This window comes from Gambusia affinis, linkage group LG04, assembly GCF_019740435.1.
Source record: "Gambusia affinis linkage group LG04, SWU_Gaff_1.0, whole genome shotgun sequence".
NCBI lineage: Eukaryota > Metazoa > Chordata > Actinopteri > Cyprinodontiformes > Poeciliidae > Gambusia > Gambusia affinis.
The window spans coordinates 19,612,990-19,628,142 of NC_057871.1; the positions used below are offsets into that span (position 1 = coordinate 19,612,990).

Sequence of the window (15,153 nt, forward strand, 5' to 3'; positions counted from 1 at the left end):
AATAACCCTCTTCCCCACCCTCCACTCCTCCTCCGCCTCTTTATGACGGGAAGCCAGCTGGACCAAAAGAGAACTGCCACCATCAAATTGCTTTCATGGAAAGAAAAGACTGTATTATGCTTATGAATTATTCTGTTATGTGATAACAACAACGCATGAACATGTACTAAAAAAGGAAAATATGTTACATTTTATTGTTTGTTTGTTGTTGTTAAAAGTCACTTTATGTGAATCACCATCAATGCATTTATTTTTCCAACTCACAACAAAAAATGACAACAGATTTCAGGACAAACTCTGACTTAAACAGTGGGATTTGACTCTAGTTTTCTGCCTTTCTCATGTTTTGGTTGTTTTAATGAGCAGAGCTCAAAGAGTAAAGCTTAGACTCCTCAAGACATTTATTTAAATTGGTTGTTGCACAATGGTACAATATTGCCTGAAGGCAAGAAATCCTTTTAAAGGGAAAAAGAAAATAATTAAGTACAATCAGAGAATCTTTAGTTTATTTTAGGTTACACTCCAGTAAAATGTGGCTATTCAAGCAGTTACTCAAGAGTAAAAAAGTATTTGGTAAAAACGTTACATAAGTAATGAGTAACTGATGATAACATATAATTTAAAGACTAAAATAAAATAAAAAAATACAAATGAATGACATAATTGCAAAATAACAACATAAGGCAGAAGAAATACTTGATAAAATTATTATTATTATTTTCAACATAAACTTAAATGAAAACTTACTGTCTATATTTTAGAAAAGGGTTAGGTACATACAGCAATAATAACGCACAATTTACTGCATATTTACTTGAAATTGCTCAGCAGATAGAAAATAGTATATGTTGCGCTGATTTGTCACTCAAAATGATTGGAAAATATATAGAATATGCAAATAAAATGGGGGAAAAAAACTAAAAATGTTTTCAAATAAACATGAAAAAAAAGAACAAGACTTTATCTTAAAACATGAAAAACATTAAGCATTAATCAAGACATGATCATAATCAACATTCTTTAGGTTTTACTGCAAGGGAGTAAGACTTATATGAAATTAAGCTTTTATATATATATATATGTACATATATGGATGCACTTTTATCAGCTGACAATAAAAAGCCAAATTTGTTTCTATTTTCCTTATTCTAATAATAATAAAGTGCAGTTTCTTTCAGACATGTTTTGAAAAGGAGACACAAAGCTTCAGATACAAAAAGAAAAACATTTGCAGGTCTTCTAGAAAGATTAAAATCAATGCTGCAGGAACCTTTTTGCTGTGCGGAGCTAAGCTATAAGGTAATGAGAGACGGCTCAGTGGTTCTGCACAATACAGTGTAAGTAATATAACCAGATCCATACAGAGAATCAATCAGCCCGATTCTGTAATGCACAAAGAAAGAGCATCTGAGGACAGTGCAGCGCTGGAAGTTCAGCTGAGGCTAGACGAGTTGAACGACAACAGCAGCATTGTTCACTCTGCTGGACGACGACACTTCTTCCAAAACAGGGAAACAGTTCCCATTCAGTCTCATTAGTGTATATTTATCTCCTTTTCATCCTGAAAATCCTCTTGGACATTGAGTAACTGTAATCCTTTCTCTTTGACCATGACACAAAGGGGGAAAGCCAGATACGCAGAAATCACTGCAGGATAAATAAATAAGCTTCTGGGAACATGTTTCAGTACAAGTTTCCTCACCAGAACTTAAGTGGATTATCTTTTATTTAGTTATAATTACAGCACACACTGAATACGTGGAACACCTGGCAAAGATGTGTAAAAAAAAAAAAAGCCTTTATCCCTCAGTTCCTTCAGTTTATTTTACTACCCTTTCAATTCATTAGAAATGTCCACATTCACACAAAAAAATTAATAGGAAAAAGTAAATTACACAAACTTCACAGGTTACATCAACTAAATCCATCTTCTGTTTTCTAAAGTTTAAACAGAAAAAAAGAGCTAAATCCAACCTCCAATTTCAGCAGAATACATTCAGAGGCAAAAAAATAAAATACAAAAGAACAATCCAACTTTGAGAAGTATTTAGATTTTTATTCTTTTTGCACAATTACAAGAGCATCTATCAATTCCTATAAAACCAGTGAGACAAAGCATTCCTTATATTCCTTTCAATTTTTTTTAACTGAATAATATTCTGGACCTTCAAATGACTAATCTTGGACAACCCATTTATCTGGGGTATAAATAAGATGTGACATAGAGTCCCATTTCCCTTTGCCAATATTCAAAATGGGAAAGACAAAAGGACATGTTGTTCAAGCTGCTCCTTATAAATATGTAAATGGGTAAAGCAAAACAGCAACTCACTTAAATTTGTTGAAAATCAAAACAATAACTTAAAAAAATAAACTTCACCCATATTCATCTTGAGAGCACAACATGAACATTTTAAATCTAACATTTCTCATCCTCACTAAACCTGGTCTTTTGTTTCTCATAACCATTTATTCATGGTAAGGAAAGAATAGACCCTGTAGAATGTTGCAGACCTCTACGAAGGCATAGCATCTTGAGTTGACACAGATTTAACATAAAAACACTTTTGAATGTTTGTTTGGAAGAAATGCCAGGAAAAAACACTTCTGTCTTCCCAACAAAATTGTAAACAGAGAGTTTGTAAACTCAAGGGCCTTTGGACAATTAAAACACCAGACGGGTGTGGCATAAAGGGTGAATCCATGTTGCAACAAAAAGAAAATATATTTTATAATAAACTATAAATATAACTCAGTTCATTGCTGTCCCTCCATGTTTGGTGAAACTTAGAAAGTTTGTGCTAAAAGAATTGTCTCAAAACTATCCAAATAAAAATGGTTGAGGACCGTGAGGTCACTTTTCAGAACAATCTCACTCAGCCAAAGTGCTGCGACAGCTATATAAACACACCATGAATACACATGAGCCAGGCGCATCCTGCAGGTGAAGTTTCATTAGATCCTTGAAGCTCGACGGTGCAGTGACCTTGTTTGACTCTGCCCACATTCACTGCAGTTCAAATCAGCTCACAATCCCCTCGCACTCAGCCTGTGTCTGTAGCAGCTTTATTACTCTAATCCCCAAGCGGGCGACTCAAATTTTGCGAGGTTACACAATGCTAAACAAACAGACTTAGACTTGAACAGGGAGAACAAACGCTTTCAATTTGTCCTTAAGAAACAGTGAGAATGTAAAGATGTTTCTCATTTTGAATCACTGGAGCGTTGCCATGAGGTGCATAGTACTGTATTGCTGCAGTGAAAACAATCAGGGATGCTGCACTGTGAGATCCAGAGAGAAAATTAGTGTTCTTCCCATTACATCTATTTTCCTATTATCTATTTTCTTACACCAAAATCAGTCCAACCCCAGGGAAGCTGGTACAACATGATGTTTGTTAGTGTACTTTTTAAAGTATTGTTTAAGGTTCTCCACAGTCATCGTTCCCCCATTTTATCACACATCGATGAATGGTTGTTCTTTATGCTGAGCCAAGAAAGGGATCATAGATCCTGATTATCCTGTTTAAGCTTGACCTTTAACAACAAAATTCCTCCAGATTCCAAGAATGTTTTAATGACCCATAACGCCTTTGTGGAAAAATCAAGGAGGAAGTGGAGGAGATTGATTGTTTTCACAGATCATCGTCTCATAAGAAACTGTCACGACATGGTGACAGCTTTAACAAATATGGAAAAAACATTTTTTTTTTATTAAAGTTCTATATTGCAGCTTGAATAAAATGCAACTACATAGCATTTTTGAGAAGTCTGGATTGCCTCATGTTTATTTTGCACGTTGCTTTTGACTGTGTTTTTGTGTCTACAGTGTCTGAGTCTGATCAGCCACTATTTAAGAGTCTTCATGTCTTCTTTGTTGAACTACGTTGAACATTGTTTTGATATCTAAAACATATTTGACATTTTTATGAATTAAATATTCTTTTTTTGAAGACTTGTAGTGTTTGTCTAGCTTGGTTGTGCAGTCCCTGACTAGGTCTAAATAAACACCAGGTAGACTGTTGATATTTAACGTATATGGAGGATCTTTAAGGGAAAAAGTTATATCGTCACCTTCCTAAATTAAAAGCCTAGTCAGTTTTGACAAAAGTAATTTTTTGCAGTAAAAATCACCACCTGTTTCTTCCAAAAGATGTTTTAGGCAAACAAGAAAAAACACTTTTGGCAAAAAATAAATAACATAGGCCATTATTTTAGAAAGATGACAGAGTGATACATGCAACACTGATCCATCTGTCTGTCCGTCCGTCAGAGGAAGAAGAGGCAGCAGCCCAGTCTTCACTCTCTCCAGCTACTTGACAAACATTTACGATTATTTTTTGCTTGATGACATTTAAAAAAATAAAATAAAATTACTCTTTGATTACTCTTATTCTCAAATATTCAGAAAAATATTACTTTCAATTTGAGTACATTCATCTTCTGAACACGGAAAAAACACATTGAGAAGTAAAAATGTTTTTTTTTTCTAACATTTTCAGTGTAATAAAATATTACTGCGTTACAATATAAAGCTTTTGCACATCTCCAGGTGTGCTAATTTTTTTTTTTTTTTTCGCATAAAGCCAGTCCTCCTTTTGCACAGATTAAAGCTCTGTACAACTGTATGCGGGTTCTGCAAATTTGGATAAATAGCCACTTCATCAGTCATTCCTCTCTGTATGTGTGCGGTATGTGCCAGATTTTGTGACACTGGCACAGAGCGCGCTTCACAACATCCTGTTGATTCCCACCATGACATAATCAGGATGAATCAGCGGGGACTCAGTTATATAAACAGATTGTCATCCTCACCTCACCCTCGCCCAGATTAGAAACACGGTAGACTCAGCTACCAGTCACTATCCTGGCAGGAGAAGACTGCCACCTACAGGAAGCAGCTGATACTTCAATTTGTTGTTTTTCTTTTTATATATTTTTTTTAAGTTTTTCTTCTCAAAATTCCTTTTACTAGAGTCATAGTCAATAATTTTCTGCTTTCATAGGATCAACAACCAATAATAATTCAGCATACTCTGAAATGTAACATTATGAGCCTTTATTTCTTGATTTATGGCAACAATGTGTGTACAACTTTAAAGCCTCTGATAATAAAGATAACATTTTCTAATAACATAGTACCTTCTGTTGATATAAAAGATCATAAATATAAATATTATATGCATTTCTAGTTGATAATAAGGAGATGAAAGTATCAAATATTTACATTTTTAAAATGGGAAGGAAAAAAGCAGAAAATTATTTGATTCTCAACCTTTGATTCATTAAGACAACCAACAGCAGTTTATGGTGCTTTTGCATAATACAACTGACAGACTTCAGAAGATATCAACTCTTTTTCTCAATGTTTACTTTGTCTTCTTTTTCCTGGTGGTCTGTTAGTGTTTAGCTATCTACATGTGTATAGTATATGAAGTGGTGGTTTAACAAGCTTCCATTTGTCCTCATTTAAATTTTGCAGGGTTTAAAAGTTCCAAGTTCACTTTTTATAAGTGGCTAATAAACAAATCCTGCTTTGCTTTTTGTTTTGTCTTTTCATTTCCTTTTCATTTAGGACAAATGATGTCGGTCTAACATGTAGAGTTGCTGTTCAGTCTTAGAAACAGGAGAGCTGTTGAAGGTCCTTAAAGTGAGAACATGTGTGGCACGAAGCAAACACAACAGAAACATATGTTATATGAAAAGTACTGCTTTTTCAGGAAGTAATTACCTGAGAATGGCTGTTTAAACAGTCGTTATCAGTAAACTGAGTGAAGACCTCGATGTGAGGTTTTGAGTGGTCAGACATGCCTCTTCATGTGAAGGGCTAGGTGGTCCGAGCGGGAGAAGGCCCTGTGACACAGCATGCACTCATACGGTTTCTGACCCGTGTGCTTCCGGTAGTGACGCGTCAGTTCATCGGAGCGGGCGAACTTCCAGCTGCAGCCTTCCCATGGACAGCTGTAAGGCTTCTCTCCTGTAAAATTCACATAGCGGTTTCTACGGAGGTCCAAAAGGGCCATAATTCAGTTACAAAAACAATCATCAAATATAATACCTTAGTTTTTAGTTAAAAATGCAATTTCAAAAATGCATTATAATGCATATATATATATGAAAATGAATACATTCTCTTTTAATTAGTAATATATTTATTACTAACATTATTTTATGATGTATTTGGAACATTGTTGTACTTTTGCACAACAATGCGGGACAATGACATTGTATTTTAAAAGCACTTGGCTTTTAACATACAATGAGTTCAGTTTTTAATTATTCAATTGAACATTTAATTATGTATTTGTGCATTTTTTTAATTCCTAAAACGTCAAAGTAATTACATAAATGTACTGACTTTGAACTGTTGTGCTATACAAAACAAACTTGAAATGACTTGACATATTTAGTGTAGTTCCCGTTTTTGTAAATTATTACATGTAATCATTAACTCAGCACCTTATTTATTGAATTGTGGCTTTCCACATTAGATACCCATTCTGGTTGTAATTTGAGTGTCTTTTCTTGTTGTTGTTCCTTTGATTACCTGTGTGGGTCCGGAGGTGGGCCTTGAGGTGCGAGCTCTTGGTGTAGGTCTTGGTGCAGCCAGAGTACTCACAGCTGTGGATGGCAGGTCTTTTTTTCACAGTGGGCCTCCTCCCACGCTTCTCTTCCACTCCACCAGGGGGCAAATGTGGTCTGCTCACCATGGGCTGCTGGTGATTGGTCAAATGCACCGTTGCCTGGCCGTGGGGGTGGGAGTAGTCACCAAGAAAGCTGGAGTTGAGACTGAAATGAGGCACGTAGCTGTAAGGTCGAGGGCTGGGGGTCATGACCTGTGGCTGGATGAACCTGCTGTCTGGCATGGTGCACAGTGGTATATGCTGCTGGGTGTAGTAGTGGTTAAAGTCCCAGGAAGTGAACTTAGTGTGACTTCCTCTGCTGTGTCTGTCTCCACTGCCTCCTGGTGGGATGTCAAACTGATTGATATTCTGCACGTTAGGGAATCCGCGTCGACCCGGCTGGTTGCTGGTGTAGTCATGGTGGTAGATCTCCGGCTGCGCTGATGTGGTTTCAGCAGGAGACATGAGCTCAGCCATGACCCCACTGTTGCCCATCTGCACACTCCCCAGCCCTGTCTGCTCCTTGAACATGCCCACCTCTTGGTACATCAGGTGTGGGTCAGGTTGTGCCAGTTGTTGACAGTCTAAAGTAGGATTGAAATCGGGAGAATTTGTGCTCCACTCAGACAGCAAAAACTCAAGATCCACCGATGTCTGGCTGTCATCATCCAGGAGCTCCTCCGTCATCTGCTGGCTGACCTGGACCTGCTCAGAGCTGTCTGGTGAAAGTTTGCTGATCGGAGAGTCCAGAGGGAGAGCGCCATCACTGGACTTCCACACCTAGATCAAGAGGTATGATCATAAGATGACTCCTACCTTCTGTTTTTGCATTCCACAAACATCCAAAACTGTATTGAAAATGTGCACAATTATACTCTTTCAGGATCTGTCCTATAGTTAATGAGGACCTAAGTCAAATTTGGGAGCCTGTCAGAAACACCAGGAAAACCCTTCTTAGTTGTTTGCACTTACTCAACATGTTTTAGAATTAACAAACAATAATTTCCTTAACCTGAAAGCATGAAACTCACATTTATCAGCTTGTGTTGTTAATTTATTTTAATCTTACAAATATGTGGCAATTCTGCTACAGTTATTTATTTGGGGATCTTTCTGTGTGACAAACTTTGTCTGATTGGGACACAATCATTAAATAATAATAATAATAATAATAATAATAATAATAATAATAATAATAATAATAATAATAATAATAATAATAATAATAATAATAATAATAATAATAATAATAATAATAATAATAATAATAATAATAATAATAATAATAATAATAGTTTTAAAACAATTAAACTAGTACAAAACAACAGTTGCTGAAGAACCTTTTTTCTATTATGATAAACTGAAACTTATGGTATGTATTTGTACTCAGCTCCCTTACTCTGATACCCCTAAATAAAATACAATGCATCCTAATATCTTCAGAAATCATGTAATTACAAAAAGGAAACAGAAAGTGTATGGCACAAAGATAAACCCACAATAATGCACTTGATAATTATACAAGTGCATTGTTAATAATTATACACTTCTTTGTAATGAATAAACTGCACTAAAATATGTGGCAGCAATGTGTCTGAATGACTCATCTGCAAACAGAAAAATGTGAACGCAGCTCAGACACACGATGAGTAATTATGATTACGCTCAATTATGACTCCACCAACAGAACTATGACATTTTTTTCTTTTTCTGTTCAAACACAATACATCTGTCACTTTTATTTTACATTTGGTGCTATATTAATTGATTTAAATGAATAAAAACAAAAAAAGTCTCTGTAGCCTGGTACTTTAAGGGCTCTGCTGCTCTAGAAACCCTAAGTAGCAGCTTGGTTTGCATGTCCCTTGGTCTGGCTCTGACCACATTCATGTTTTTAAAGATGAATCTAAAGTGAAAGTTTCAAAAAGCAGCCTCAGTAAAATACCATTTAAATACAAAACACTTTCCAATAAGATCACAAAATGATTTTTTTTTAACTGACAAGCAACACTGTAACCTTATACAATTTCAGAACATTTTAGAAAACCCTATCAGTAAAATAGATATCAGTTATGCTTCCAACTGCACAGAAAAAAAAAATCTAATTTTACAGTCTAACTTTTCCATTTCTTTTTTTAGATATTGTTTTAACTCCAGCTACAATCCTCTCCCCCAACATGCATCCTTAAACCTTTTTTTTTATGTTGTTGTCTTGCCAATGTGCAGAAATAAAATATACAGACATTGCCATACTCACTTTCATGTTGTCAGTGGAGTGAGGAAGACCGGAGAATGAGCTAAAGGAAGGGAGCGTAGCCTGAGTAGCAGCCATCAATCTCTTTGGTGAGATTGCAGGAAAACAAATTAAAATACTAACAGTGCTTATAATTCTAACAGAATTTTTAAAAATTTGTAAAATTTCTCATGACTATTTTCCTCTCACTTTCGGAAGTTGTAAGTCCTCTTAGCTCAGTTCTAGTCCGCTCGGAGCCCGAGGGCCTCAGAGAAGTAAAGTCTCCTTACTGCTCATCACTATCTCTCCTCATGTCTCTTGTCTGTCTCTGTCAGCTGGTAGTCCAACTTCAAATCTCTCTTTTTCATGTAGCTCTGGACCGTTAGAAGGAGGAGGAGGAGGAAGAGACATGAGTGAATTACTTTACCCTTTCCATTGCTCAACTCTCTGTCTTCTTGTTCTGGAGAATTTAGAGCCAAAAACTATTCAATTCAACTATTGACAATTGTTTTATTCTATTTTAAATTAAGTACATCAATTTGACAATTTGCATAATATTTGAAGAAATGATTGCAATAAATTATTATTATCACAAAAAATAACTTTAATTTATATGTGGACACTCATATATATATATATATATATATATATATATATATATATATATATATATATATAATTTGAATGAATCCATATATCTGGCATAACAAAGGTAAATCCCTAAAAACGAATTGGAGAACATATTTTACAGAAAAAGGCAGAAATCAAGTAGGAAACAACTGAAAAAAAGCAAGAAAGAAATAAACAAGTAGAGAAACAAGGAAAGAAAGAAAGAAAGAAACAAACAAATAAACACAGAAAAACCCTCTGAGTTTACAAAATTGACCCACTTCTTTCATTTCCTTATTCTTTTTGTTGAGTGTAGCTTTATCCTATAAGTAGTAATCTTTAGACAATTTCCAAAATCTTGAAAACCTTTTAATAAATCTTTGACTTTATGGGTATATTTCAGGAATGTGTGACTTTATGTAAAATATTGATTTCAAGTTATTATGAAGAAATAAAAAAAACTATTTTCTGTTGGCCTATCTTTAGAAAAGCTTGCTTATTTGATAAGTATGTCACAAATAAGAAAAAATAGAAATAAAGGAAACATAGAAACAAAATATTTCTAAACGTATTTTAAAGTTTTAAGTCCTCTCTGGAAAACCAGTCTCTTTTGTTTTCTTATGGAAAGTTTAGCCCAGTTATTTACAGAAGAAGACCTGTCTGTATATTCTTGGTGCGGACGTGCAGCTTCTGAGAAGACCTGTGCATGGAAGGTGATTATATCCTCGCTGCTGTTTATCTGTGGAAACGGGTTGAAGGCAGCCTGCTGCCTACGCACAGATAAAGGCTGCTGCTGATCTGCGATGACGAGCCGGCCACTGATAAAGACTCTCCTTCCATCTGAATGATGATTACAGCAGACATTCATAATGAAAGTCGAATGGCCTTAAACATGAAGTTTGTTTGATTCATAAAGTTTTCCAGCAAGCATTCTGGGATAGATGCTCAACCAAGCACCTGCCTGGGACGAGGCAAGAACTTGAATTGTTTGAGGGGTATAAATACAGGTATTGTTTCAGAAATATGACACTGTGAAGAAGTTGTCACACTATACAAACTTAGTAACTTTCTCACCTGTCTTCTATTTCATGACATTCTGATGGTGTAGACTAAAAACACATGTGTACAGCAGGAAATGTAATTTAATGGGTATTGTTAACATTGCATGTGTGACTTTGGAGCCCAAACGTTAAAAAATACTTGTATTTAAATTTACAAAAAATAAAAAATCAACTCAATGAAGAGAATCTATGGGATTTAGATTCAAAGATACGACATTCAAAAGCAGAACTCTGAAACTCGTCTGGAATAAATTAAAATGATGACTTTTAATCTCATAATTATGACTTTACATCTCATAAGTTTTTATTTTAGATTTCCTACTTTATTCGTCATGTTTAAAAATTTAAAAGACATAATTATTACTTTAAAAGCTGAAGGTCATAAAGAAAACTTTGCATTTTAAAATTACCGTTTTGGAACTTGCTATTTTGACTTTGTGTCTCATGACTATGAGTTTGAATGTGATAATTATAACTTATGTATTCTAAGGTGCTGGTATTATTTTTACTTTTAAGCTGATAATTACAATATTGAAACTGACAGTTTTGACTAAAAATGTAAATTAATACTTTTAAACCCATGACATAATTGAATCTCAATTATGATTTCAGACTCGGAAATTCATACGTTTTTAACTTAAAAAAATTAAGGTGTTAAGAAATGTTTTTCTTTCACATATTTTTACTATTAAGCGAAAATTAGCTTTCATTATTACTTTTTAATTTACGTATAAAATAAATTATATGTATAAAGTATAATTTACTTTATACGTAAAGTAAATTATACTTTTCGTATTATGTTGAGATAATACGTAAAGTATAATTCAGAAACAACCATTAACGTCCGACTTTCCTAGTGTTTTGCTGTTGCTATAGAAACACGCTTTCGCCGACTTCTTGAGCGGAGCCCCGGATTAAAACTCAAAGCAGGTAAAATTTAGTTGTTCTGTTACTGGTGTCGCTACTTTAGAATGCTTTTCCCTTTATTGTCTAAAAACCAGTCGTCAGTTTATTATGATTTCTCTTCGTTTGCCTTTTAATTGTATGCGGCGACGTACTGTCGTTAGCCAACCTTTGTTAAAACAAGCTAGTTATTAAAAAAATACATTATTTAAATAAATAAATATATATATATATATATATATATATATATATATATATATATATATATATATATATATATATACTTATTTTCAGTATTAAAATAAGATTACAGTGCATCCAGCTACCTTCAGAAAAAAAATAATAATAATATATATATATATAACGTTTTGAGCCGGAGTAAGAGGTTTTCTGTTTGATTCGTGTGTGTGTGTGTGTGTGTGTGTGTGCGTGTGCGTGTGCGTGTGTGTGTTTACAGATGGAGAACATCTTTATAGGTGCAGGAGGAGGAGGACTGTGGAATAGTCCCAGACACCCCCGGTACAACAAGGAGGCCGAGGAATTGAGGATATGTGAGTGGATAAATGTGTTTACATTTTACTGTGTGCACTCATGAAGTTAACTATATTATATCAGCTGCACTGCTAAAGATAGACGAAAACCTAGCTAGGCAAGCTTATTAAAGCTTTGACAATACATTAAAAAACATCATTACATGCGTGTCCTCAGAGGCTGAGATAGTGTTGTTGTGCAGCTAGGTCAGTGGTTCAGCACTCCTTGTCTCACTTGTGCTTTTCACGATGTTCTTCTGATTTGTTCAGTGAGGAAACAAGAGGCGGAGCTTACAAACATCAAGAGAAATGAGAGCTTCAGACCAGTAAAGTGTAAGTCTGTTTATATCAGAAGCAGTACTGCTTTACCACAGGAAAGTATTTTTCATATCTTGTTAGTTACAAACAACAACAACAAAAAGCTTGTAATACAATGGATTTTGTGACAGACTAACAAGTGGTGCATGGTGGTGAAGCTGAGCAGGAAAATTACATTTGATTTTTTTGTTGCCTTTACAAAGTACTCTAAAGTATGGTATGTATTATGTCAGTATTAAAATAAGATTACAGTGCATCCAGCTACCTTCAGAAAATCATCCATGCAAATGAAAAAAGTTTTCAAAAATGCAAATCTATATAGCTACAAATGCACAACATAAAAACAGCTCACAGTTCTGCACTTTTCTTTTCAATTCTTCATTATAATCTCTTTTGTGGTTGAAATAATGTGGCTTTAACATGACAAAAAGTGAAAAGCTCATAGAGTATAGATGGATTCTTTAGCAAGGAATAGTATAAGTACTTATAGTACTTATAGTTTATAAGTTAGTATTTTTATACGCAGTGAGGATAGTGAATGTATTGATGTTAAATGTTTAGACGTTTTAATTCTAGGCTGAATATGGCTGAAAATACACAGTATGTGTTCAGCAGTCAGCAGTTTTAAAAATACCTACCGCTACACACGGGTGAATAAATAAAAAGTTTTCCCCTTTGCGTTGGTGCACCTTTGTCAGCTTCTGCTTCAGAAAAATCTACCGCAAGTAAATCTGCGTACCGAGGCGAGCCTAGGAGGACTCTGAGACGCAACGCTGAAGCTTGTCGAGCTGGGAGGAGCTACGAGAGGGAAATGTTTCAACCCGTTCCCTTTCGTATGTGCCCGAAATTACATTTGACTGAACTTCGGTAGTTATGAAATTCTCCTGTGAATGCAGGAGAATGTTCAGAAACATCCAGACCCGATACTGGTCACACTGATCCTTTCTCTGCTTGCACCCTCAGGGGATATGGAGGATGAGAAGAAGAAGCTTCAGAATTTCATGGCTACAGGAAGATATGAAGACCCTGCAATGTTAATAAAAAGAGTTGAATGTCACAAACCGGAGGAATCACAGAAGCCCGACCCCATTGAGGAAGGTAACGCTAAGAACACGGATCCAGATGGAGCAGCAGCGTTACAAAAACAATCCATCAAGGATGAGTCTTGACTGTTGTGAATTAGTCTTCATATTTCTCTCTGAATCTCTCTAGCCGTTTTGTTTTTTCCTCCTGTGTTCCTCACGTGAAGCATTTTTCTTTTCTGTAGTTTTAAATGAAATAGAAGAGAGGAAACAGTTCATAGAAGATATGGAAGCTTTGGGCCAGAACGAGCACTCCTTCGTTGTGAAATCTGAGATATCACAGGTGAGCAAGTGGTTCAGGTTGTCAAAAATACATTTTTATATCCATTGTCTACAAATGTATGCACATATATTTAAGTGTTTATTGTTCTTCATTTGGATGATCATGTCTCACTGATAAAAAAATAAACTAAATTCAGTGTGTCAGAAAATTTGAATGTTGCATAGGACCAATACAGAAGGAATGGTATGACCAACATACTCATGGTGAAGAGACTGCTAATTTCACTGTTTGACCAGAAGACAGACATTAATAACCCTTAAATTGTAATAGTCAAAGATAATGACTGATTGCAAGTGAAAGGATAAAATGTGATAAAGAAAAGTGCATTCAAGTGTTTGGGGGAGATCCATGAGGTGTAGATTGCTCCAAGAGCCACCAGGTGTATTCAAGATATGGCCACAGTTGCATTCTGCGTGTGAAGCCAGCACCGAAACAGAGAGGTCAGACATGTCCTACCCAGAGGAAGGAGGAAAAAGGGCTGGACTGCTCCTCAGCCTTCTTTCCAGATAAGAGTCCATTCTGCATTTCATTTCCACAAAATTCAGGTTCTTGAGTTCCAGCGAGAAGTTTCTAGTCTTTGCCTCTTTCACAAAATATTTTCATCATAAGAGGAAGGCTCGTCTCCCTCTGACTCTTCATAAATAAATAGATATTCTGCACAGCTGAGGGCTTTCAAAAACGCAAGTCAGCAGTGCAGAAAGACAAGTGCCATGTGGCATTGATGCCAACCGGACAGGTAAAATTTGCTTCGTAAGTTTCCCCAGACCTTCGATCTCAAAATACTGACAGATGTACTCAGTTGAACAATCCTGTTGTTGGCAGGGCAAATATTTAGCATTTTAATGTTGTACCTCCTCAACTGGCAAAAGAACTGCTTGCCCAGCGGGCTCCATGTGGCTTCTGCAGGTTTCACCAACTCAGATTTAAAACTTTTTAAGACCATTAGGAATGGAATTTAAGATCTCCATCATGACAGAAATATACAAAAGAAAATAGCAAATAAATCAATTGTTTGGGTTGGCAGCAGAAGTGAACATCGTCAAGCAAACTGGTGATAAATTTGCACTTACCCAGGATGTCAGATTAACGGCACATTTTTCCTGTCCTTTTCCCAACAACAGAAGCTTCATGAGCTGAAGGCTTTGGAAAAAGATTGCAGTTCCAAGCAGAACACAGGCAAGTGAACATCACTTCAGGGATAACCAGCACTGACAAGACAAACTGGTGCCTGGCTCATGTTTCAAGTTTGTACATCAGTGAAAAACAACAAACTGGATAAATAAATTTGGTTTATTCTTCACCCTACATCTGTCAGTACTTTAGTTAACCCGGCTGCTGTTGCAGATTACAGTATAGATGAGAAAGATGTGCGACCGAAGCCCTTGGTTCACGCTAGACAAAAATCAGGCACAGAGCAGAGGCAGAGCGATTACAGAGGAGTGAAACAAAACGACAAAATCATGAGCAGAGCAACAACACACACATTTACATGAACTCTACAGACCTTCATC

General features: G+C 35.6%; 2 protein-coding genes across 3 annotated transcripts; one reads left to right on the forward strand and one right to left on the reverse strand.

Annotated features, from left to right (window-relative positions):
• Positions 1–2,035: 2,035 nt before the first annotated feature.
• On the reverse strand, positions 2,036–9,214 carry klf1 (Kruppel-like factor 1 (erythroid)). 2 transcript variants are annotated; one of them, XM_044113642.1, is made up of 4 exons: positions 9,067–9,181; positions 8,881–8,961; positions 6,548–7,403; positions 2,036–5,977 (listed from the first exon to the last, which is right to left on the reverse strand). In XM_044113642.1, exons 2-4 carry the CDS (start codon positions 8,953–8,955, stop codon positions 5,802–5,804), a joined length of 1,107 nt encoding a protein of 368 aa, XP_043969577.1. In that variant the 5' UTR covers positions 8,956–8,961; positions 9,067–9,181; the 3' UTR covers positions 2,036–5,801. The 2 variants fall into 2 exon arrangements, with proteins under 2 accessions (XP_043969577.1, XP_043969578.1); XM_044113643.1 differs by having other exon boundaries at positions 8,881–9,214.
• A 2,156-nt stretch (positions 9,215–11,370) lies between these two features.
• On the forward strand, positions 11,371–14,942 carry lg04h22orf23 (linkage group 04 C22orf23 homolog). Its single transcript, XM_044113649.1, has 7 exons — positions 11,371–11,456; positions 11,887–11,980; positions 12,230–12,292; positions 12,976–13,110; positions 13,241–13,375; positions 13,545–13,642; positions 14,764–14,942. Exons 2-7 carry the CDS (start codon positions 11,887–11,889, stop codon positions 14,824–14,826), a joined length of 588 nt encoding a protein of 195 aa, XP_043969584.1. The 5' UTR covers positions 11,371–11,456; the 3' UTR covers positions 14,827–14,942.
• The last annotated feature ends 211 nt before the right edge of the window (positions 14,943–15,153 follow it).